The 27,245-nt window shown below is 36.2% G+C and overlaps 1 protein-coding gene across 1 annotated transcript in view; it reads right to left on the bottom strand.

Moving 5' to 3' along the window:
* Nucleotides 1-319: 319 nt before the first annotated feature.
* The window catches only part of LOC128224922 (coiled-coil domain-containing protein 18-like), a 47,247-nt gene continuing 20,321 nt past the window's right edge, over nt 320-27,245 (bottom strand). The window contains exons 17-34 of the mRNA XM_052935025.1: nt 25,469-25,663; nt 24,111-24,278; nt 23,611-23,753; nt 22,239-22,402; nt 21,925-22,022; nt 21,228-21,343; nt 14,806-14,905; nt 14,463-14,579; nt 13,244-13,387; nt 12,568-12,647; nt 11,943-12,060; nt 11,320-11,463; nt 10,137-10,253; nt 7,688-7,783; nt 3,648-3,771; nt 2,747-3,208; nt 2,416-2,491; nt 320-1,265 (exon numbers count right to left, since the gene is read on the bottom strand). Of these exons, the coding sequence (XP_052790985.1) occupies nt 1,160-1,265; nt 2,416-2,491; nt 2,747-3,208; nt 3,648-3,771; nt 7,688-7,783; nt 10,137-10,253; nt 11,320-11,463; nt 11,943-12,060; nt 12,568-12,647; nt 13,244-13,387; nt 14,463-14,579; nt 14,806-14,905; nt 21,228-21,343; nt 21,925-22,022; nt 22,239-22,402; nt 23,611-23,753; nt 24,111-24,278; nt 25,469-25,663 (2,568 nt within the window). The 3' untranslated portion in view covers nt 320-1,159. The remainder of the gene's footprint in view (nt 1,266-2,415; nt 2,492-2,746; nt 3,209-3,647; nt 3,772-7,687; nt 7,784-10,136; nt 10,254-11,319; nt 11,464-11,942; nt 12,061-12,567; nt 12,648-13,243; nt 13,388-14,462; nt 14,580-14,805; nt 14,906-21,227; nt 21,344-21,924; nt 22,023-22,238; nt 22,403-23,610; nt 23,754-24,110; nt 24,279-25,468; nt 25,664-27,245) is intronic.

Genomic DNA, 27,245 nt, shown 5'->3' with positions numbered 1-27,245 from the left:
TCTAACGACGTAATGTCGCTAATGGTTCTGTACAATATATTCTTACCTTCGTGAATACTGCTTGTTAGTTTTGAATAAAAATTAGTGCCGCTTGATAATACCGTTTTTTATGAAAATCACAATTTCAATGAAATTTCCATAACATCATGCTTTCCTAAAATGGCGACCTTCATACTAGAAGGTCATGGGTACTAATAAGGGTTTCTTTCCTTGTAAGCATACTCTGTATGAATCTCACTACAAAACATATTTCTAGAAGTTTTTGTATAAAGGAACGCAAAACGGATTTATACAAAATTAAGACAAGTCGCAGTGATGTAATAGTATATTTTTGTTATCTTAAATATCAGATCATACAAAGCTATTTAAATGCAGACAAATATGAGAATACATATCATGGTAGAGATATCACAGAGCTGTCTCTACAAACTAGGATTTCGCGAATCAGATTTGTCGCCTATCGGGAGCGCCAATCATTTCGACAACTCTGAGACTATATTCATAAAACATTTTCAAGTCATTTCCTAACTAAAGTCATTTCCTAACTTAAGTATCCTTGTCAGCATACGGTATAATAACTTTATGATTACTTAAAACAGCGAAAACATACGGCATAAATGCTTTTGAAACAAAAGGTTTTTATTCGAAGATGGGTTGTACAAGACGAACATCATATTAACACACCTTTAGCAAGATCATTATTTGGGTCAGGTCTGTCGTGAAAAAGGAAACATTTAATACCTTATTTCAGGCCTAAATAATTAAGTACTGTTTAAACTCCATAACAATTAATCTGACGTTAAAATAACTTAACAAAATTTCATCAAAGACATAGAATGGAGTTGACGTGACTTGTGAATACGGTTCACTAAAACACATTATACATTGGTACATAGGACTTTGTCATATTAAAACTTAACCAAAAATGCCAATATCACAGTAGTATTACTGAACAAATATATCATATATGGCATAAAAACATAAAAATACTTGACATGCATGATGTGCCTGAAATATCAAGTGCTTTGGTCTAAAAATAACCAAAATAATAATTTATTAACAAACTATCGAAAAAACACACAGTATCTCATAGCAAGCTAGGTTGATATAACTGGATACGCTAAATTTAATTCATGTAATATTTAGACCCGTCGTCTCCTCATCTTGGAAAATCGTCTTCCTCGATTTCTAAGCATTCTAACTGCTTGTCTATGTCCTTCTGACGTAGCTCATTCGCTTTCAATCTTTGTTGTAGCTCTTTCATACTGAAAACACAAGGCGACTTTATATTATTTTTTAAATCGTTACATACGCCCGCTTCCTTTTTTTCCGCCGTCCCTAACAGTTTATTGACTTCGGATCTGTATTTTTCGTATCGGTCCGATACTGTCCGGAAACGGCATTTATTCACTTGGTAAAATAAAATTTGATCGTACACCGAAATAAAACAATTATCCTCCATATCCTGAATTTGATACATTAAACAAATAACCGTCATTTCATTAAATTTTAAGTTTCAATTACCAAATAGATATGTATCTATAATTACATTGTATGTTTTTAAGTTTAAAGTGACACACTTATTCAAAATCAATACATACACATGTATACCAAACATAAATTGTGATTGATACACCTTAAACTACTTACAAAATAATTCATTTATGGAAAATATTAATTACTTATAACAAGATTGTAACCGTGTATTTAATAGCAAAAGAAAGCACAAAAATATTAAATGATTGATGATAGATTTATTGTGGTCTACTATAGTCCCATAGGGTTGAAATACCATGTTTTATGCACATTTCTTTCAAATTCAACTCGGTATTCTACATAAAAACCATTGTTTTCGTCATTTATTCATCATTTTTGGAATATTAAAACAATATTATTAATTGTGGTAAATCTTATTTGGGAGTAAGAGTGCATCTTTTATCAAAACAATAGAAATATTTGACTGTTAAGTATTAATTTTATAAAGGCAGAAGGGTGTTCGTACTGATCCTCATGTTTGGATAACGGTGCTTCCAAAAAGGACAGGGTATAATACCCTTCCATAACTATTTAGCACAAACCCTATTATAACATTATTTTTGGAACACATTTTAGAGCTCATCCTACTCAGGTTAGAAGTGTGGGTCGCATCATCAGATATTTTTTGAAAAGAAGTTAGTGAATTAATGAATGCATTTCTATTATATTTCATTTTAATATTTGCGCAATTATTTTTTTTCATTACCAAATATAGTCTACCAAATTGGAGAAAAAGTCCTATCTAAATATCATTTTCGTAGATGCAATACATTTTCCTTAATGTAACAATGGTTGGTTCAAAAATCATACGGAGCTTATGTTATATGTCTAAGTGACTTATACATAAATTTATCTAAACTTTACTACGAAATAACCCACCACTGTTCCGGGTCCAAGTCTGTGTTTTCTAGGTCCAGCTTGTCCGTGCTGTAGATTCCCATTGCCGTAACTGGATCTGGGAGAAAAAAACAACATTAGTGACATATCTTTAAAGAACCTTTTCGTAATCACCTTTTACAAAATATTAAGTTTTCCTAACATCATTAATAAATCTCTTCAGTTTTCACTTATATTTCTTCACCAAAGCAATGTTATTCAGCATAGGATTAAATTCTTGCCGTGATGGAAATGTAAATAACACGAAAAACACAAACACATGGCATAAAATCAGCACTCTATATACAGTATTACAAAACCTAAATCTTCTCACCTATTTCTCTCTCTCCTGGAAGACTTTTATCCATATTTTTAGCCTGACCTTTATCTTTTACAATCCTTGAGAATGCACTCTGCTTTTGCTGTTTTCCGCCCCCATTTGGTTCATTTGAAGACCCTTCGCCATTTTTGTCCTTTTTCCGGTAAGCAGTATTTGGCAAGACTGGTTTAGGCCTTCGAATTGCAGAATTTTTAGACTGGTTAGTGTCTGTCTCAGCAAAGTTTAACACTCTCACAGGTCCCGAGGGTTCAATATTTTCCTGATCACCCTGATTATCTTTCCCTGAATCATTGTCATTTGTATTGTTGTTGTTATGGCCCTTTGATACATAGTGTATGTTAACTTCATTTCCGAGTTCCAATGTTTGGGAAATCGTTTCACCGTTTGGACCAGATACTGTGACATCAGTGAGAACTACTTCACGCCCTCTTGACTGCCGTCTTGGAGAAATTGAACCTGAATATTATTGAGAAATAAACAACATTAATTAGTGGTTACAGCAAAAATAATGACATCAATATCTCTATTCAGGATGGCTATAAAATATAATGAATGCACATTATTAAACAAACAAAACACATTGCAAAACACAACAGTACCGGTATATATGCCTATCTCAGACCAGCATAGACAATTCTTATAATCTACCTCAAGTAAGTAAAATAAGGCAGGTTTGTTTAAGCAGCTACTGATAGATTTTAAAACAGGTCAGAAAATAAATAGACATTAACACTTATATACTTAGGCAATATCATGACAGGTCAAATTTTAATAAAGACACTTTTATAATACAAGACTAACAGTCTGCTTTTTTGTTGATAATTTTGACCTTTCTGTCAAAAAGAGGGTCAATGTTGACTAGATTCTTATTTATTGTTTAATAAAAAGTAATTACCCTGAATATCTGATTCCCTGCCTGTATATGAGTAGGACATGTTAAGTGTATCTGACATTCTCATGGCCTGTATCGTCCGCTCCAGACCAGATATCTTGGCTTGTAGTCTTGCAATCTCAGAATCCTGCCATTGGTAAAAGAAACAATGATGAACAAAAACGCATTAGAGCGAATGTCACTCGTCTGTTGTCCTTGAGCTGAAAAGTGGCATAACTAAACAATGATCTAATCCAGAGTTATGAGCCTTGCATAAATGATCTAATCCAGAGTTATGGGCCTTGCATCAATGATCTAATCCAGAGTTATGAGCCTTGCATAAATGATCTAATCCAGAGTTATGGGCCTTGCATCAATGATCTAATCCAGAGTTATGAGCCTTGCATAAATGATCTAATCCAGAGTTATGGGCCTTACATCAATGATCTAATTCAGAGTTATGGGACTTGCATCAATGATCTAATCCAGAGTTATGGGCCTTGCATCAATGATCTAATTCAGAGTTATGGGACTTGCATCAATGATCTAATCCAGAGTTAAGGGCCTTGTAACAACGATCTAATTCAGAGTTATGGGCCTTGCATCAACGATCTAATTCAGAGTTATGGGCCTTGCATCAATGATCTAATTCAGAGTTATGGGACTTGCATCAATGATCTAATCCAGAGTTAAGGGCCTTGTAACAACGATCTAATTCAGAGTTATGGGACTTGCATCAATGATCTAATTCAGAGTTATGGGCCTTGTAACAACGATCTAATTCAGAGTTATGAGCCTTGCATAAATGATCTAATCCAGAGTTATGGGCCTTGTAACAACGATCTAATTCAGAGTTATGGGCCTTGCATCAATGATCTAATTCAGAGTTATGGGCCTTGCATCAATGATCTAATTCAGAGTTATGGGCCTTGTAACAACGATCTAATTCAGAGTTATGGGCCTTGCATCAATGATCTAATTCAGAGTTATGGCCTTGCATCAATGATCTAATTCAGAGTTATGGGCCTTGCATAAATGATCTAATTCAGAGTTATGGGCCTTGTATCAATGCTCTAATTCAGAGTTATGGGCCTTGCATAAATGCTCTAATTCAGAGTTATGGGCCTTGCATAAATGATCTAATCCAGAGTTATAGGCCTTGCATCAACGATCTAATTCAGAGTTATGGGACTTGCATCAATGATCTAATTCAGAGTTATAGGCCTTGCATCAACGATCTAATTCAGAGTTATGGGACTTGCATCAATGATCTAATTCAGAGTTATGGGACTTGCATCAATGATCTAATTCAGAGTTATGGGACTTGCATCAACGATCTAATTCAGAGTTATAGGCCTTGCATCAACGATCTAATTCAGAGTTATGGGACTTGCATCAACGATCTAATTCAGAGTTATAGGCCTTGCATCAACGATCTAATTCAGAGTTATGGGACTTGCATCAACGATCTAATTCAGAGTTATAGGCCTTGCATCAACGATCTAATTCAGAGTTATAGGCCTTGCATCAACGATCTAATTCAGAGTTATGGGACTTGCATCAACGATCTAATTCAGAGTTATGGGACTTGCATCAATGATCTAATCCAGAGTTATAGGCCTTGCATCAACGATCTAATTCAGAGTTATGGGCCTTGCATCAAGATCTAATTCAGAGTTATGGGACTTGCATCAACGATCTAATTCAGAGTTATGGGACTTGCATCAACGATCTAATTCAGAGTTATGGGACTTGCATCAATGATCTAATTCAGAGTTATGGGACTTGCATCAATGATCTAATTCAGAGTTATGGGACTTGCATCAATGATCTAATTCAGAGTTATGGGACTTGCATCAACGATCTAATTCAGAGTTATAGGCCTTGCATCAACGATCTAATTCAGAGTTATGGGACTTGCATCAACGATCTAATTCAGAGTTATAGGCCTTGCATCAACGATCTAATTCAGAGTTATGGGCCTTGCATCAACGATCTAATTCAGAGTTATAGGCCTTGCATCAACGATCTAATTCAGAGTTATAGGCCTTGCATCAACGATCTAATTCAGAGTTATGGGACTTGCATCAACGATCTAATTCAGAGTTATGGGACTTGCATCAATGATCTAATCCAGAGTTATAGGCCTTGCATCAACGATCTAATTCAGAGTTATGGGACTTGCATCAATGATCTAATTCAGAGTTATAGGCCTTGCATCAACGATCTAATTCAGAGTTATGGGACTTGCATCAATGATCTAATTCAGAGTTATAGGCCTTGCATCAACGATCTAAATCAGAGTTATGGGCCTTGCATCAATGATCTAATTCAGAGTTATGGGACTTGCATCAACGATCTAATTCAGAGTTATGGGACTTGCATCAATGATCTAATCCAGAGTTATAGGCCTTGCATCAACGATCTAAATCAGAGTTATTGTCCTTGCATCAATGATCTAATCCAAAGTTATAGGCCTTGCATCAACGATCTAAATCAGAGTTATTGTCCTTGCATCAATGATCTAATCCAAAGTTATAGGCCTTGCATCAACGATCTAAATCAGAGTTATGGGCCTTGCATCAATGATCTAATCTAGAGTTATGGGCCTTGCATCAATGATCTAATCCAGAGTTATGGGCCTTGCATCAATGATCTAATCTGGAGTTATGGGCCTTGCATCAACGATCTAAATCAGAGTAATGGGCCTTGCATCAATGATCTAATCTAGAGTTATTGTCCTTGCATCAATGATCTAATCCAGAGTTATTAGCCTTGTTATGCATTTGCTCATTGCAACTGGCAAAAAAATGTACAAGTTTCATTTAAGTATCTTTAACTATTGCCAAGGTTTAAGTTCTTGTACTACAATGCATGTTAAACATTCATTTTTTTTAATTACTTCACTGGATGGAAATCGCTCAAGCAATAAGTCTGGTGTAAGTATGAAGTCTCACTATCTTAGAATTCCGCCAGGACAAAAATGACATGTCCATATTGACGCCACTAAGAATGTTTGAATATTTCTTTTGTTTTAAAGAATTGACAAATAAAAGATTTTTAAGAATTTTTCATTACCATTACAGAATAGAAATGTTAATGTTCTTAGTTCCATATGTATTATATTGCCAGCTTGCTATTTCTGAGATCTCGAGAACCGATCGGTTTATAAAGATTTTGATTTAAATGTAAGTTTTTTATTTTATTTTATTCACAAAACAATAGAAATTCACAACAGCAGAATAATCTAACTCATAATGAAACTATTTGAAAATCTTGATCATCAATGAAAGTGCTTGTTAAAGTGACTAGACACCAGATGGCCCAAACATCAGCAAACACAGCATGTTCTAAAAACAAGAATAGAATTGTCAAAGCGAGCTAGTAAGAGGCCGATAGTAAATCATTTTAAACGAATAAAAGAATTTTTTTTTTGTCTCAACTGTGTTTCCCCGTTTAAAAATAGCGCATAATCGTTTCCCAGTTTAAAACATACCTGTTTATGAGTCAAGATAAATATACCGACGCTATTTTTAAACTCACTAGGATTTACAATGTAGACAATCCCAGTAAACTTCGAATTGGTAAATTGCACAAAAACTGCGAAAGATGCATGTGTTGTTAGCGATGTGATACATCAGAAAAAAGATTCTATGCAATATACACAGCGATGTCAATTCAATGTAAGTTATTGACAATTTTCTTTTTTTCTTGCACTTGTATCATCTAGTGTCTAGTCCTTTAATGAGAAAATAAAATTGTTCAATCCATAGAAGCGTTTACACCTTATTTCAGAATGATCTTAAACTCGTTAAGGCGGCAAATCCAATTTATAACAAAATTTATGAAATTAAGTCTTTTTTTTGCCTTACTGTTCTTCCATTGGTGAGAATCCTGTATTTTAAGCTTGAGTACGTAACAATAATCACAATCAACTTCATAATTCCATTCTGTAAAATTGATTTTATTTTTGTTTTTAGCCATATTGTGTAAAGGGTTTAAACCCATCATATCTAAGATATTTCTACAAATTAGCACCTAGTATTGACACAAACATAACTCACCTTAAGTATGAGTTGTTCATTGGAAGATTCCATCTGGACCTTACGAGTCTCCATCTCATCATTGATAGTGTCCAACTCCTGGGCAGCTATGTTCACCTGGGTTATAAACCGAAACAGTCTCAATAATATTGGAATTCCTTTCCACCTTATCAGGAAATAGTTCCTCTATTGTTGCATGCAAGTTAAAGCAACTGACGAGTATTAGGGTGCTAAATTATACATGTAATTATTAATATGTAGTATTAAATATGGCTGCTCTAAAAGAATAGACAAATTTAAAAATCGCTCTCATTTCTACTGAATATAACTTGTAATATTTGTATTTAATACTATTTATATCAAAGTTTTTTTTTTTTTTATATTTCTTTGATTTGATTACCATTGAGAAGTTTTATTTCTCTACTTGTATTTCTAATTATATGCAAACTGGACTTAGTAATAACTATATTTTGGGTTGAGTTGGCCAATGTCACCTGTCTCTATGGAGCTCCTCAAACATTGCTAAGAGGTTAATTCACGACGTTGTCGGGCCGTTGAGTGGTGATTGACCCGAGTGATTCATCATGGCCCGAGACGTTGTCATCATGCTTCAATATTTTAGCTAAATCATGACGCGAGTGCCTCTCTTATACACATACAGTAGTGACGTCACTATTCAATGTGTACACAAAAACATCAGACGATAGGAAATTAACGGTGAAATATCGTTCTAGATATAAGGACGTCTCGGGCCATTATGGTTCACTCGTGCCAATTATCACTCAACGGCCCGGCCATGCTGTGTATTAACCTTTAATTAATACGCATGTTACTAAAACAGTAACACATTAGTACAGGGATCCGCAGTTATTTGCATGACTCAGCGATTACGAGTTTTGCGACCTGGGCTGATTATCGATAATCATTTAGCGGCCCGTAGAACGTTCGCACGTGAATTCAATTTTGCCTTAAAATTAAATTTAGCGATTGTAAAATAATGTCTTAATAGAGGCAAGCGTGAACGCAGTGAAGGAAAATATGCTAGTGTTTCATAACCAGTGTGGACTATTAGGGTGGCGTTTTCTTTTATTCAGCGTTGTCATTCTAAAAACAAAACAAAGGAAGCGGTAAAATTGAATTTGCTTGAAAGCGACAACTGTTCAAACTACCGTTTTACTTGCTATGTGTTCATGATTATTAAATTAAATTGTGACATAAAACGACAAATGTCCGTGATTCGTACTTAGAAAATTCGGATAGACGAGTTGTGGAATTTTCATGGTCACCGTAAACAATTGAAATTGATGGGAACATGAAACGACAACAAAATGTTGTTTGCCTTACTTCCAAAATCTAACTAACTTTAAACCTACAAAATAAAAAAACTCTTATTCATACAGGGCGTACGGGCCGTTAAGTGATAATTGGCTCGAGTGACTCATAATGGCCCGAGACGTAGTCGAGGGACATTATGAGCACGATGGCAAATTATCAAAAAGCGGCACGGCTACGTCGTGTGTAAACCTCTTCAATACTTATGTTTTTCCTTCCTTATTTTGAAAGTTTAGTCTTCTTTTAGGAGTTTACCTGCAATCCAGTTGTGCATTCGTATTCCCTTCTGGCTTGACCACAATGAGAAAACTCACTCTCAAATTAAATTTGTTTTTGAGAGTCAGCCAAAAAGGAAAACAACATTTTGTTGTCATTTCATGTTTCCATCAATTTCAATTGTTCACCCTGAAAATTCACCTTGAAAAGACGCCTACCCGAATGTTTGTGTACGAATCATTGACATCTGTCTTTTCATGTCTTGAATGTACGATTCAATTTAATAAACATGAACACATAGCAAGTAGAACGGCTGTTTGTACATAAATAAACAAATTATTAACAAGTTATTAATGTCAGCATGTATGTACATATGTTGTTTTTCAAGTACATTCAATTTTGCCACATCCCTTTCTGTTTTGTTTTTAGAATGTCAACGCTGAATAAAAATCGCCGCCCTTATTGTCCACACTGGCTATGAAGCACTAGCATATATTCCTTCACTGCGTTCGCGTTTGCCTCCCTTGAGATTTTTAATAATTAATATGTTAAACTGATCAATAAATTGTGATTATTTAGCTAAGACGTTATTTTACAGTCGCATAAATTGATTTTAAAAACAAAAATTGAAATCCCGTGCGAGCGTTCTAGGGGCTGCAAAGTGGAAATCGATCATCGGCCCGGGCCGCAAAATTGGAAATCGCTGAGTCATGCAAATAATTGCGGAATCCCTGTACAAATGTGTTACTATATATAGTAACATGTGTATTAGTTAGAGGTTAATACACGACACGGGTTATCCGTGTTCATCATTGAAGCCAACTGAGTTAAACATAATAATGCATTAAAATTTATATTTCTCATCTGCAATGCTCTAACGTAACATACATTGTTGTCAGCAGAGTGCTTCTTAATATATCACCTGGTCAGCGTAGTGCTGCTCCATCTCTCCGAGTTGTCTGGTTTTGTCTTTCAACTGGGCCTTTAAGATGTCGTTTGCTTCGCGATAGTCTGCTATCTCCTCCCGCAGGGCAGAAAGCTGGAAATGGTAGCAACCAATGAAACTTTCTTTTCTGTTAAGACTACAGTTTGCTGAAACCAGTTCAAACCATCAGTTTTAAATTACCAAAGCAATGCTCATTATATTTACAGGTAAAGAATATATACTGTCAGTGTGCATTCATAAAGCCCATTGCCACTAATAAATGTGTGTAAATGTTTGTGAATCAGCAGTGAGCAACAGCAGCATGTCAACGCCTTATTGCCTCGCACAAGCATGAATGTATTTTGAAGGCATCTAAATGATGTTATCACTCTTAAAATATGTGCATGGAACTCTACTGTAGATAATACAGAATATGAATAAAATTATTGCATGCATACTACAAATGGACTTCATGGATTCAAAGGTTCAGTTTTGTTTCTCCCATCTGTACTAAACATGCTATTTTTAACTTGATAAAGTTGATTTATTTCACTACTTTTCTCCTATTTATTATCTTTCCTAGCATATAATCTACTAGTGTTGAGAATCAGTCCCAGTTCCACTATCTATAATCGGTTCCACTCAAGCAACCAATTATCGATAGTACAACTGTTTTTTGACAATAACATAATTGTAGTTTTATTTTTGTACATTAATCTGTAATCCTTAATTATGCTTATGTTATGCCTATGTTTGAAGTTATTTAGTGTTGTTGTTGACATTGGCCATATTAACAATAACAAATGAACACTTCGGAATGCATGAACTCAAACGAGAAAATTGGCGGAAATTAAACAAACGCAAGTAAGAAGAAGAAAGGAGAAAAACAACCCGCCTGTTGAATCGATTATGACCAAATACAATCCATTGTCGCCAATTTCAATTTTCAATTATTATCGATCACCGGAACATCACTTTCATTTGCAGTTTCAGAAGTATTTCTATATAGTCCAATGAACAGTCTGTAAATATCTGGGTAACGCTTAGCGGTCTGCACAAATACTTATGGCTTTGTGTTTCTGGTGAGAATTAAACCACACGCAGACAATCTACCGAGTCATTAAAAAAAGCTAGCTCAAATGGAATTATGATAACAATTTCTTATTAACCATTCCCCAACCTCAGAATGGTATTGCCTCTCTAGGTCCTCCTGTTCGTCTGACAGTTTATGCACCTCGGCAGACCTCTTTGTCTCTGCATCTGTCTGTCGTGCCTTCGCCGCTCCCAGTTCCTCTGCTAGTCTAGCTGTGTCACACTCCTGGCTCTGGAAGGGGGAAAATCTATTTGAGTAACCGGCAGTAACAGATAGTTTCTATCTACTAAAATTAATTGTACACATTTTGTTTTTCAGATAATTTTATTTTCTTCAAATTCTGTTTCGTTTCGAATCATTTGTCTGGAGCAAACAGATGAAATATGCCTTTGGTAAATAAGTACAGGGCCAGTGGTTAATATTGTTCCTATCCTTATATTGAGACATGCCTCAGTGATTCTTATCAGTATATTGGTCAATTAATTATACAGTCCAATCCACATATATTGCCAGCGAAACAAAGGTTAAGAGCAAACATATGATCATATAATGACAACAAATACCAACAACTAATACTTTTAAATAAAGTATGAATCAGAGGCCTACCAAGAACTACTTGAGTCATTATCTTAAACCGCGTCACCTGTATTATGTGCTCGATGCATTTGAAGAATAATTATTTTTGATTCAAAAGACCAGCTCACACAAACCTCAATGACCAGTTTGAGTTCATCAATTTCTCGTTGCAGCCTTTCCTGATCACGGCTAGACTGAGCCAGCTCCCTCCGTGTAGCCATAAAGTCTGTATGCTGCTGTTGTAACTGTTCCCTGGGGGAAATTAACATAAGCAAAATGTGAGAATAGCATTTAATTTGAAATTTGAATTGAACTTTGTTAAATGGGTGTCTCTTGTTCCCAGGAAGACTGAGACAGCTCAAAATGTGAAGCCATAAAGTCTGACTGCTGGTGTTATAACTGTTCTCTGCTAAATATGATCAAATTGTCTCTGGCAACATGTGTACCAAAGTTCATTTGAACATCCTGAATGATTTTGACTAATGGCATAAGTTAATGTTTTTGCACAATGATGCAGACAACAATGATGCAGACAACAATGATGGATGCAGACAACAATGATGCAGACAACAATGATGCCCCCAACAACACCAAATCTCAACCAAAGTGCAAGGTCACTTTTTCTTGATTTTCAAAATGAATACACCATAGAAAAAGTTCATTTCTCTGTTAAAAAGTAACCTGCAAACTTAAGTTACACAACTAGATAAATCCATATTTAAAAAAGCTTAGTTTTACTCTCAAAATGTGATGTCCTACCTTGTAAGTCTAAGTTCTTGGGTTATCTCCACATTCTCCTTCTTCTGCTCTTCAAGCTTGGATTTCTGTCTTTCCACAAGCTACAACATGAAATTAATAGAATTACATTCTGTACATAGTTTCTATAAACCAAGATTTTGCTGGTCTAGAATGATTTTGACCTTACCAGCCGATTTCAGTAACAAAAAATGCCATCAAAATCGGTCCAAAAAATGCTGTTGTTTTTTCAATTTCAGTCCAAAAAGTCAGTAAAATATGTAGAATACACAAACAGTGTTTGTCATTCACACATCCCCAAATATCAGGGGATATCCATGCTATCAACTGCTTGGTTTAAACATATGGATATCAACATTCATCAATGTTCCCCATTTGGTTCAATGCAAAAAAAGACAATTATAACAGCCAGAGTAATGGGCCTTCTTATAAATATGACGATTTTTACTGGATACAATTTTGTTGAGCTAGCTGTTAAGCTTTTTGAAAAGCTTAAGAGATATAGAAAAAGTTTAAGAAATTGCTTGCCCAAACCCTATCAAGAAAACAAAGTGTTGCTGACAACACCTCAATTTTTCTTTGCAAAACAGGCAAGCATATAAAAGCTTGCTTTTTCATTTTTTAGATTTGAAGTGATCCCAATCTGTCTTAGTACATACAAGTAAAACTCTTATATTACATTTTCCAGCTCCTGCAGCTTGGCAGTTTTCGAGTGCAGCTCCATCTGCTGCTTGTTACAGAGTTGCTCCCCTTGCTGGTGTTGTAGAGTTACTTCCCTTAGCTGGGACTGGGTCTGCTGAAGACGGTCATCTAGGTCTGAAATCTGAAATAAAGAAATATTTAAATTTATGGGGTTTTTTTATCGACAATTAGGCGTTTACGTAGATTTTTTCAGCTTTGGGTGGTTAATTTTCATGTTTGCCAAATTTAGGGTTTTTGGTTACTTACATGAATGTAATAATTTTTCAATCATACTTAAAAAAACTAATTGTTCCTTATTACATTCCTCACCCAAACTCTTTTACATTATAAGATGAACTTATAAAGTGTAACAACAGATCTAAATTAATTAAGTTGGCATTGCTCTGTAAAATTATCTTACTGAAATTCAGATGACTCACTCTCTATACTCCAATTAACTACAAGATCTGTTCATAATTACAATACCATTCAATTGTGTCTTATTATTTCATAGTTTCAATGACGTTGTTTAGTAAAGCTTTTTTCTTTTCTTTTTTTGTGTGTTTATCATGTTTGTTAACTGTTTTATTTGATGTTAATTAATATGTGTTTCATTGTATTGTGATATTACATGCATATTATATGCCATGATGAAAATAAAACTTGAAAACTTGAAAACTTGAAACATGGTTATGTTACAGGATAGCAATATAACTATATGGTAAATGTTCATCAAAAGAATATTTCGGCAGCACAGATTTTGCCAGTCTCCAAAAAGCAACACATACCAGCTTAGTTTTTTTTATATCACTTTAACTAATTGTATACAGACTGTGCTGTCCAGTTTCTGTATGTGGCTTTCCATATTTAAACTTCAGCCAACCCCTCCCCTACAAACTTCCCTTTCACCTAAACAAGAACCATCTACCTCCACTGTCCTCTCATGCACTTCAACTTCATGTTTCCTGTCTATCATGTGCATTCTCTGTATGTAGCATTCCATCAGTTTACCTCTCAAACCTTCCCATTCCAACTCCTAGACAACCCCACAACCTCAACATTTATCAACTACCTGTTTTGTCCTCTATTGCATTTTAACTTCATGTTACAAGACTGTTGAGTCCGGTCTCTATATGCGATGTTCAATCTTCATACTTCATCCAACCTTACCTTTCCACCTCTACAACAAACCTACCACATCAACATTAATCAACTACCTGTTTCGTCCTCTCTTGCACTTCAACTTCGTGTTTCCGGACTGTTGTGTCTAGTCTCTGTATGCGGCGTTCCATCTCCTGGTGTTGCTCCTGAATTGTCTGCTCTAGTTCACCAACCTGAGGTCAGGTTTTAAAGTCATTAGAAGTGTTCATACACAAGATAAGGTTAATGTTTTTATCTTGTAATTCTATTCCTTAAAAAGATACATTAGACAACTACATGTGTGCATGTATAACAATTAAATGTTACTTTTCAAAATATTACAGATCTTTTATTAGGCTGCTTGGAAAATCCTAGACAAACAATCTGTACTGTCTGTTTGATTAATTTTGGTAATCTCACCAGTGAAACTCTGCCATCTAACTCTGATTGTCTCTCATCCAACAGGGCCCTCAACTCTTCCACTTCATGTTTCCTCTCACTTAACTCTTCCTGAACTGACCTGGAGTTAAATAATGATATCAGTGAGTAAATCTAATCCACTGTATACTAAGCCATCTAACTCTGTCTCAAGTCTGACAGGGCCAGTAACTCTTCCTTTCAAGTTTTCTCTCGCTTAACTTCTCCTGCACTGACCTTGAGTTAAACAAGAGTTGTCGTAAGACAGTGCACCTGACTATGCCGCATTGACTTAGAAGTGAATGAAGTCCTCCATAAAGTCTTCCTTCATATCAAGTTTGGTCACAGTATGTCAAGTTATTGACATAAGTAAAGTAATTCAGTACCAAACAGTAATCTATTTTTATTACCAGTGACCTTGACCCTAGGGAGCCAAAAGGCAATCCAATGAAAGCTCTGCATAAACTTGTCCTATATACAAAGTTTGGTTACACTATGTTTACCCTTACTTGAGTTATTCAGTACTAACCGTATTTTTATTTTTAGCAACAGTGACCTTGACCTAGATCATAACTCTCGGAGCTCAAAACACAATCTCAGGAAAGGTCTCTATAAACTCTTCCTATATACCAAGTTTGGTCAAAATATGAAGACCCTTACTTAAGTTATTCAATACCAACCCTTTTTCCATTAATAAAGGTATTGACCTTCACCTTGATTCTAGGGGCCTCAAACGCATTCCCATTAAAGGTCTCCATAAACTCTTCATATATACTAAGTTTAGTCTTTTTATGTCTAACCTAGCTAAAAAAATTGATACATAAGGTAACTTTGATGCTTCCCTCCCACCAGCCTGCCCAAACAATGACACAAGTCATTCAAATAACTTGTTTTCCCTTTATGAAAATGTGGTTAAGAATATAAAAATGTGCCTGTCAAAAAAATCAATTAAGGGCCATAATTTGTATTTAGGGTTTTAAAAATGGAGTTATGTGACCTTATTGTAAGATGGTCGTCATTAATTGTGCGAAGTATTAAATGCATTGAATGAAGGGTATAGAAGTTTGTTTTTATTAAAATCCAAACTTGCCCTAAAACTTTTACCTGCCCTAAAACTTTAACCTAAGTTTCAAAGTCTATCAGGGGCCATTACTTGTAGTAAGGATAATATGGAGTTATGTAACCTCATTGTGTGATGGTTCTGAACAACTATGTGAAGTATAAAGTCTATTGAATGAAGAGTATAGAAGTTATTAATAAATATCCCTACCTGCCCTAAAACTTAGTTCCATAGTCAATCAGGGGCCATAATTTGTATAAAGTATAATATGGAGTTATCTCACCTTATTATGTGATGGCCCTGAACAACTTTGTGAAGTATTAAGTGAATTGAATGAAGGGTATTGAAGTTATAAGTGAAATCCCAACTTGCCCTAAAACTTAAACCTGCCCTAAAACTTTAACCTAAGTTCCTAAGTCTATCAGGGGCCATAACTTATATTAAGGATAATATGGAGTTATCACACCTCATTGGGTAATGGTCTTGAACAACTGTGTGAAGTATTAAGTCAATTGAATGAAGCGTATAGAAGTTATTAATAAATATCCCAACCTGCCCTAAAACTATAACCTAAGTTCCATAGTCAATCAGGAGCCATAATTTATATAAAGAATAATATGGAGTTATCTAACCTCATTATGTGATAGCCCTGAACAACTGTGGGAAGTATTAAGTGAATTGAATGAAGGGTATTGAAGTTATAAGTGAAAATCCCAAGTTGCCCTAAAACTTTAAACAGATGCCGATGCTGGGGCGAGTAGTATAAAGCCCTCTTTATTCTTCAAATAGTCTAGCTAACAAGAGGGCCATGATGGCCCTGTATCGCTCACCTGTAGCTTTGCTAAATAAAGTGAACATTCTGACCTATTATCATAAAGATCCAATGAAAAGTATGGCCCCTAGAGGCCACTCTTTTATTTGTCCCACTGACCTAGTTTTTAGTTTTTGACCCGGGTTGACCCAATATCGAACCTGACCTAGCATATGTTAAGATGATCATTCTGTCCAAGTTTCATTAAGATTAGGCTAAAATTGTGATCTCTATTGTGTTCACAAGGTTTTTTTACTAATTGACCTAGTGACCTAGTTATTGACCGCGGATGGACCAATGTCGAACTTGACCTAGATGTTATAGAAATGATCATTCTGACCAAGTTGCATTAAGATTAGGCTAAAATTGTGACCTCTATTGTGTTCATAAGGTTTTTCTAATATCTGACCTAGTGACCTAGTTATTGACTGCGGATGACCCAATATCGAACATGACCCAGATTTTATAGAGATGATCATTCTGACCAAGTTGCATTAACATTAGGCTAAAATTGTGACCTCTATTGTGTTCACAAGGTTTTTCTACTAATTGACCTAGTGACCTAGTTATTGACGGTAATTGACCCAATATCGAACTTGACCTAGATTTTATAGAGATGATCATTCTGACCAAGTAACATTAAGATTAGGCTTAAGTTGTGACCTCTGTTGTGTTCACAAGGTTTTTCTACTAATTGACCTAGTGACCTAGTTATTGACCGCGAATGACCCAATATCGAACTTGACCTATATTGTTCTAGAGATGATCATTCTGACCAAGTTGAATTGAGATAAGCCTAAAATTGTGACCTCTATTGTGTTCACAAGGTTTTTCTACTAATTTACCTAGTGACCTAGTTTTTGACCTGGGTTGACCCAATATGGAACTTGACCTAGCTTATGTTAAGATGATCATTCTGACCAAGTTTCATTAAGATTAGGCTAAAATTGTGACCTCTATTGTGTTCACAAGGTTTTTTTACTATCTGACCTAGTGACCTAGTTATTGACCGCGGATGACCCAATGTGGAACTTGACCTAGATTTTATAAAGATGATCAGTCTGACCAAGTTTCATAAAGATTAGGCTAAAATTGTGACCTCTATTGTGTTCATAAGGTTTTTCTAATATCTGACCTAGTGACCTAGTTATTGACTGCGGATGACCCAATATCGAACATGACCCAGATTTTATAGAGATGATCATTCTGACCAAGTTGCATTAACATTAGGCTAAAATTGTGACCTCTATTGTGTTCACAAGGTTTTTCTACTAATTGACCTATTGACCTAGTTATTGACGGTAAATGACCCAATATCGAACTTGACCTAGATTTTATAGAGATGATCATTCTGACCAAGTTACATTTAGATTAGGCTTAAGTTGTGACCTCTATTGTGTTCACAAGGTTTTTATACTAATTGACCTAGTGACCTAGTTATTGACCGCGAATGACCCATTATCGAACTTGACCTATATTTTTCTAGAGATGATCATTCTGACCAAGTTGAATTGAGTTAAGCCTAAAATTGTGACCTCTATTGTGTTCACAAGGTTTTTCTACTAATTGACCTAGTGACCTAGTTTTTGACCTGGGTTGACCCAATATGGAACTTGACCTAGCTTATGTTAAGATGATCATTCTGACCAAGTTTCATTAAGATAAGGCTAAAATTGTGACCTCTATTTTGTTCACAAGGTTTTTCTAATAATTGACCTAGTGACCTAGTTGTTGACCGCGGATGACCCAATATCGAACTTGACCTACATTTTATAGAGATGATCATTCTGACCAAGTTGCATTGAGATTAGGCTAAAATTGTGACCTCTATTGTGTTCACAAGGTTTTTCTACTAATTGACCTAGTGACCTAATTATTGACCGCGGATGACCCAATATCGAACTTGACCTAGATTTTATAGAGATGACCATTCTGACCAAGTTGCATTGAGATTAGGGTAAAATTGTGACCTCTATTGTGTTCACAAGGTTTTTCTACTAATTGACCTAGTGACCTAGTTTTTGACCCCAGATGACCCAATATCGAACTTGACCTAGATTTTATAGAGATGATCAGTCTGACCAAGTTTCATAAAGATTAGGTCAAAATTGTGACCTCTATTGTGTTCACAAGCAATTGTGAACGGACGGACCGACGGACGGACGGACGGACGGACGGACGACGGACGAAGAGTGATCACAAAAGCTTACCTTGTCACTACGTGACAGGTGAGCTAAAAACAATTCTTCGAATATTCTAGCTAAAAAAGATATTACTAAGTATCTTATCCACTATATTCTATGCCATCTAACTCTGTCTCCGGTCCAACAGGGCCCCCAACTCTTCAACTTCATGCTTTCTCTAGCCTCACTCCTCCTCCACTGACCAATAAAATGTATTTGATATAAGAACAAACAATTATAATAACATAAACATTCTAACACTTGGTATTTATTTGAACCGCAACAAGCAGAAATATGTCTTGCAATGAATATTTTGTTTCCAATTCTAATAAAAGAATTGCAAAGCCCATCGTGTAACATGGTTTTAAGGTCCATGGTATATTCCAGGCAGTTTTACACTTCTTTTTCATGATTACCTATTAAATATGTTATAAACTGATAATTAAAAAAATTACAATAAGACTTATTTCTGCTTGGCAAGTTTCAGTGTTTATGTTCTGACTTATTTCTGCTTGGCAAGTTTCAGTGTTTATGTTCAGACTTATTTCTGCTTGGCAAGTTTCAGTGTTTATGTTCAGACTTATTTCTGCTTGGCAAGTTTCAGTGTTTATGTTCAGAGAATGTTCTACAAAGCTTTTCTGGACAGCCTGTTTGTGACATTGAATTTAGCACTTGCTTGTGTAAGACTTTGACATCTTATTTATGCAAACTTCGTATCCTTTAATCCTAACACAATACAACCTACTTTTTCAGCCAATAATACCGTAGACAGGCAATCATTAAGTACTAGGCTTAATTCATCCTTTGAGTTTGTTTGAAGGTCCGTCCACTGCCACTCATCTAATACACACTCACTGTATAAGAGATTGCGTTGACATTGTGTCAGGCAATGAGGTTGTATTTTAAGTCAGTTAAATAACCTGAATCAAAATCTTAATGAGTTTGACTTGCTCATTTGCTAAGCTATTAAATAACCCATTTCATCCATTCTTATTCATAAAGGCTTTACTTCATGTCATCTAACTTTTACGCATACAAATAGACACAAATGTGAAACTAACAATATTTATTATAAATCTATGCTTTCCTGCTAGAGTTTAATCAGTGAAAAAAGAAGGTATTTCATTGTTTTATTAATTTTTCTCTGTAAGAAATTTTAGCCCGATTTCATCTCCAAATCAAATATCAGTGTGCACAGGGCTGGGACAAAATTTCAACAAAATCATTTCCGAATGACTTTGCAATTAATTTTGCGCACTTTTATGAAAAAACTTCAAGTTACTGTAATTTTTTATCTCTTTTAGGCATATAATATAAAGAAAGTTTTGTTTCAGAGTGTGCAAGAAATTCAAACAAGTGAGCCCAAAAGAATATATTTTATTTGAAAATACAGTTTTTAGTACTCACTCAGTAAAATATATTGCGTTCTTACACTAAACAAACAATTATCTTATTTATCATGTCAACTAACACAGCTATAATTTTATCATATGTGAGGATCTGATGTTTACTTTCAACATGATAGAATTATCCATAAACCTCACAAAGCCACTCCAAATGAATTATAAATGACCTTTTAAGGTGCACAATATAGGTTTATGCAAAATTATTTTTTGATCTTATGCATTTACATTTACAATATATATAAGCAATATTTTGGCGAGTTTTTAATTCGAAAATATACTGCCATCTGGCTATCAACTAAAAAGACACACATTTATTAAAGGGACTGTACACCAGATTGGCACCCAAAAAAGTTTTTTCTGTAACGAATCTCAGGACAATTATCTAATAGAGTGTGTTACGCTTTGATATCATAATTGTATCAAAATGTAAAAAAAAAATGTGTCGGAGACCGGGTTCGAACCCGTGTCGCTAAAATTGCAGTCCAGCGTCGTATCCACTGAGCTACAATGGCTTACTTTAATAGGGTGACATAATTAAGCTATACACCTACCTCGGTAATATCACGTGATAACACCGACTAGCCAATCACACATAAGGAATGAATTCTAACTGGTAGACATACCCAGTAATCTTTTTTAATGGAAAAATACGAAATAACTGCTAAACTTAAATAAATTGTAAACTATGTGGTACTTCAGTTAGTAAGTTTCAATGCATTGTACACATCCATGCCAAGTTTATGTCAGTTTTTGACAAAATTTTTATTTTTTCGCTATTTTATCATACGGAGTACAGCCCCTTTAAGGCTAACATTTTTATTATCTGTACCTAAATCATATGCCTTTTTTGTTTTTTTCATTGATGCAAAATGATTTATACATGATAATGCATTAAAATTAAAAACACTTTTTATTGACATCAATCTTTATTGTGAGCCTTTAAGGTACTGTAAGCAGAGTTTTACCTGAGAGAGTCTTTGAGGTCCTCAATCATTTCATCTTTCGCCTTTGCCTCATAACCGGCCCGGTCAAGCTGCTTCTCAAGGTTGGCTATTCTAACACAATTTTCTTCATGGAGGTCCTGAAATTATAGAAATAGTAGCTTTTCCTTAGATTTTTAAGTTTCATCTAGTCTTGAAGGTTTTTTGGTCTTGGCCTTGTACGAGTCGACCCAAGCCAGCTGTTTATTCAAAATCTACTATCCTAAAGCAGTAAGAATGGATACAGTACATCGTTTTCTATAAGCATCTGATTTTCCTGTTTGAAGTCTTTGGCTTTGAAAGCCTTCTTTTGCCTGAAAGTGAGCTCTGTCTTCAGAGAACTATTATTCATGTAGCACATTTTTTTCAAAAAATTCAGTGATTGGAATATAAATTAAAGACATAACAAACATAAATGTTATTTTCCCACTGGGCAATTATCAACCAAAAGCCATGGTTAACAATATATTATCATAAACAATTGTATAAAAGTGGTTAATTCTACAGATTGGTCAAAGTTAACCGAAAAGTTTATTGATTGGTCAGTATTTATAAAAAAAATACTAATAACCAATCAAATTTCCAAACTAACAAAAATATAACCTGTGTACAATATACAAACACTTTATATAATTGATAACTAGACAAAAACAAAACAAGCAGGTGAGCAAGTGGTACATACCTGGAATCGCTTGATTTCGTGGTCAAGGTCACTCACTAGCTGTAGCTGCTGCTCCATGTCGGCAGTCTTCTGTTGTAACTGGTCCTCAAAGTCTGTCACTAGAAAACAAGTAGGTTAGGCTTCATCAGCATAGAAAAATTGGAGAAATACAACTTATTGGATTATGACATTGCTGTAGTCTGAATCCCCTGCTTGCAAGTTAGGTGCTCCATCACCTGAGCTAACAAGCCCAGACAAGTCCATGGAATAGATCTATAACTCATATACTACAAATTGCTAGAAATATTTAGAACATTGGTAAAAATCTCACATACCCAGTTCTATTTTCTGCTCCAGCTGTACTCTAAGGTCCCTGTTGTCACGTTCCAGGCGAGATATCCTGTCTGATTTCTCCTCATGTTCACCTTGCTCATCTTGAAGCTGGGTGTCCAGTAAGTCAACCTCAGATGACAGACGATTCCTCTCATCTTCAAGGCTCCTGAAGGGGAAAATGAAGACATGTGAAATATATGTATATCTCTTGGCCAATTATCTTGTCTGACTTCTCTGGCGTTTCCCCTTCTGTTAATATTGTTCATCATGACATGGTAGTTAGCTAGCATGTCAACCACTGATTTCAGTGGATTACATGTTTTCTCCCACCTCAGATAAGTAGATCCAATAATTTAACCATGCTAGATATTCTTATCTTGCCCGCGGACGAAGATAAAATGCCCGTATGGAACTCCTTTTTTAATGGTCACAACATTGTAATTACCTCCCTTGTTGAAGACTGTCGTCAGTAGCATCAATGAAATCTTGTCTTATGGTAATATTTAGAACGCTAATTAATTATTTCTCGCTTCAAATGTCACCATAAAACAGTTTTCAAGCGCCATTCAAGAAATAATGCTTCACTATTAACATTAACTGGATCATTGCGCGCATATCCATGACAACCACCTGCTATCGCATATCCATACGCAATTATTTTCACTAAGCACAAAAGAGTTAATTTTGTTTAACTGAGGTGGGAGAGAAAGCATCTACCATAGCCGCTCGTGTAAGATAGGTTCATCCCGACCCTCGCGCAGGGTGTTTTGTTGAAACTCGGTAAACCTCGTTTCCGCAAAACACCCTACGCTCGGGTCGGAATGAACCTATCTTACACGAGCGGCCATGGAAGATACTTATAATCTTCTACACTTCTTGGCCCTCATAATTAGCTAACATCATGAGTCTGAGTGTGAGACTCAGCAAGGCTTCCAAGCAAAATATGCTGAATGACTTTTCTAAATGCTGTGTTAATGAGCTCCGGCTGAGGTACTTTCTTTCTCCTGTTTATTGCCATTCCCAATAATATTCAATGGCGGCAGATATTATTTTCAATTTAGACTTATAATTACTATTCATGGAAAATTGCAAGACATGACAAAAGTTTATACTTGAGTCTTAGGGATAAGGCCTAACATTGTCCTGGAAAAGGTTAAACAAATTGCAGGTCACCGATGATGCCATTGGCAACAATAAGACAAAACAGACGAGCTAAAAATGTAATAAAAGATAATATGAAAATGAAAACCTAGCACATATTTTATTTCACTCACTTAGTAGTAATGAGCGGGGAAGAGAGCTACGGTACTGGACATGTTTAGAATTTTCCAGAAACTCTATAATGATAGTCTCTCCACTAGGCCCAATACTCACTTGAGAGTAGCAGACAGCTCCCTGACTTGTAGCGTCCTTGTCTCCAGGTCTTCACATGCCTGTTTCAGCTTGGTCTCGAGACTCTGTTGGTCACTCAACCACTGGGAATTGCCGGTCAACAACTCATGCTCAAGCTTAGAGACCTTGGAGTGAAAAGAATGTGATATTTTACTTGCTAAGGTTGGTTGGCTACTAGAAGATGAGTCAACATCAACTTTTGAAAATTTATGCAGTTAACATAAACCTTTGCTAGTCTTTAGCCTTAACCCTACTTTAATTATATCTGTGGCATAATTGTTATTGCCTGGCACCTTAAACATTTGTGTTGAGGATTAGAGTCCTGTTGACAACACCATTTTTTCTGTAACATATTATAGTTAGTTTTTAATTTACAATATCATGAACTATTGATTTCTTTTTTATCTTCTTCAATTCAGTTCAATTCAATCTGTTCAAATCTGTCAGTAGTTATGAACTTCTTAGTAGTCAATGCAACATACATGTTTCTGAAGATGAGCCTGGGTCTCCTCGAGGTCCTGTATCCTCGCAAGGCTGTGTTCCATCATCACCTGGGTCTCCATGCCTTCCTTCTCATACTGTTCACACTCCTGACTCTTAACCTCCAACTCATGGCCCAAGACTTTGGACTTATGGTTCAGGTGCTTGATCTGGAAAAAGCAGTGTGACATTCTATTGTGAATACCCCAAATTTCACATTTCAGTATATAAGTTAGTAAGGATTTCAACTCTTAAAGCTCATGACCCAAGACCTTGGTCTTATGTTTCAGAAGCTTAATCTGAAAAAAGCAGTGTCACATTCTAATGTGAATACCTAAAAATTTCACATTTTTAGTATATAATTGTAACCCGGTGCTAATTTGCCGTTTTTACTATTTCCTTGATAGAATATTATGTTGTGAAATTAGCGTTTCCACGCACGGAGATTTTCGTGAGATGTTCTCACTTCAAACATTACTTTTGGGAGACATCTTGTATTGTACTTTTTAAAGTTAGGAGTTTTAGCATTATGATATTTGATTAACAGTACACTGACAACACGGTTATGGGGTGAGATAGGAGACGTTTCGAGATATTTATAGGACATTTGGTTCCACATACCTTATGTTCAGTTATATTATAGAACGACACGGTTGTGATTGTTATACCAGTATCATGGAATACAAATGTGATGAAAGGAACTTGTATTTGGTGTTATATTTACTTAATCTTTAATCCACCTGGACATTATTTATACCCGAACCTACACGTCGACTCTAACTTTCTATTTATCGGAAATGTCGGCATGTTACATAATTTAGTAACAATTCTCATAATGATCATATTACTCTCAATTTTCTTCAAGCTTGTGACCCAAGGGACCGGTTCAGTAAAAGAAGATAGTTGTAACTTCAATTATCTTAAGTGTTTGCTGTTTTGTTTTGTTTTAAATCGTGGAGTCATTGATGTTACAATAGTTGTGTTTTTTTCTGATTGAATGTCAATCTTTCATCAATTCCAAAAAATGAGCTTCAAGCGTTTACGTGAAACACTTTTATAAATTTCCCAATTTGAAGCATTTAACTATTAAAAATTCACAAAATGAAAAGGCCATGGGCAGCATTCAATATAAATCTCAATCCTTATCCTAAGATATGCCTCAATGATTCCATTCAGTCTAATGGCCAGTTATTTTTACAGTCCAGACAAAAAAAATTCAGATTCTACTCGGAAACTTAAGTTAGATCTAAGTTGGTTATTGCATAAAAGCTGCATGCTTCTACCTAAATTTTGCCAATAAAAGCCCAGAAATGAATGTGTGTATTATTTTCTAATCTTAACCAATTGGCTCAACACCCACCTTTTCATCCCTCTTTTCTATCTCCTTCTCGTAAAGTTGTTTGGTTTCCTCGAGCGCCCCGATGTACGTCTTAATCTCGTCCTTACACAGCTGTAGTGCAGCCTCCATCTGTTTGATCTGGGATGTCCCGTCACGCGCCTGGCTCTCAAGCTGCTGTAGCATCAACTCACTCTGTCGCGTCTTGTCTTCCAGGTCCTTAAACATAGATATATTCCATCAAAATCATAACAAATAAAAACTAGACGGTGATGTCTCCCCCTCTGCACATTGTTTCAATATGGTGAACAGTTGTGGTGAGTTATTTTAAAATCTTTGAAGAGGTTTAAGAAGTATGGAGCAGACATGAATTGTAACCATATGCCCTTTGACCTCTAATTGTTACTTTGATCAAGAACTGAGCCAGCTGTAACATGCGCTCTGCACATGTCTCAATATGGTGAACATTTGTGGCAAGTTATTTCAATATTCCCTAAGCAGTTCAAGAATCATGGAGCAGACACAATTTGTGATGGACAGACTGACAGACAGACAGACAAATCAAGCAAAAACAAAATGTCTTCCCATTTATGGGGGGGGACTTTATTTCAAAACTTAAACTGAATGAATAGTACAGCTTCCATCTGTACCAGCTGGGATGTATGGTCTTGTGCCGGACCCTATAGCTGTACCAGCTGGGATGTATGGTCTTGTGCCTGACCCTATATCTGTACCAGCTGGGATGTATGGTCTTGTGCCTGACCCTATATCTGTACCAGCTGGGATGTATGGTCTTGTGCCTGACCCTACAGCTGTACCAGCTGGGATGTATGGTCTTGTGCCTGACCCTACAGCTGTACCAGCTGGGATGTATGGTCTTGTGCCTGACCCTACAGCTGTACCAGCTGGGATGTATGGTCTTGTGCCTGACCCTACAGCTGTACCAGCTGGGATGTATGGTCTTGTGCCTGACCCTACAGCTGTACCAGCTGGGATGTATGGTCTTGTGCCTGACCCTACAGCTGTACCAGCTGGGATGTATGGTCTTGTGCCTGACCCTACAGCTGTACCAGCTGGGATGTATGGTCTTGTGCCTGACCCTACAGCTGTACCAGCTGGGATGTATGGTCTTGTGCCTGACCCTACATCTGTACCAGCTGGGATGTATGGTCTTGTGCCTGACCCTACATCTGTACCAGCTGGGATGTATGGTCTTGTGCCTGACCCTACATCTGTACCAGCTGGGATGTATGGTCTTGTGCCTGACCCTACATCCCAGCTGGTATGTATGGTCTTGTGCCTGACCCTACATCTGTACCAGCTGGGATGTATGGTCTTGTGCCTGACCCTACATCTGTACCAGCTGGGATGTATGGTCTTGTGCCTGACCCTTTAGCTGTACCAGCTGGGATGTATGGTCTTGTGCCTGACCCTATATCTGTACCAGCTGGGATGTATGGTCTTGTGCCTGACCCTATATCTGTACCAGCCGGGATGTATGGTCTTGTGCCTGACCCTATATCTGTACCAGCCGGGATGTATGGTCTTGTGCCTGACCCTATATCTGTACCAGCTGGGATGTATGGTCTTGTGCCTGACCCTACATCTGTACCAGCTGGGATGTATGGTCTTGTGCCTGACCCTACATCTGTACCAGCTGGGATGTATGGTCTTGTGCCTGACCCTTTAGCTGTACCAGCTGGGATGTATGGTCTTGTGCCTGACCCTATATCTGTACCAGCTGGGATGTATGGTCTTGTGCCTGACCCTTTAGCTGTACCAGCTGGGATGTATGGTCTTG

The sequence above is a fragment of the Mya arenaria genome, chromosome 17, assembly GCF_026914265.1.
Source record: "Mya arenaria isolate MELC-2E11 chromosome 17, ASM2691426v1".
Taxonomy (NCBI): domain Eukaryota; kingdom Metazoa; phylum Mollusca; class Bivalvia; order Myida; family Myidae; genus Mya; species Mya arenaria.
This window is presented reverse-complemented; position numbering and strand designations above follow the sequence as displayed.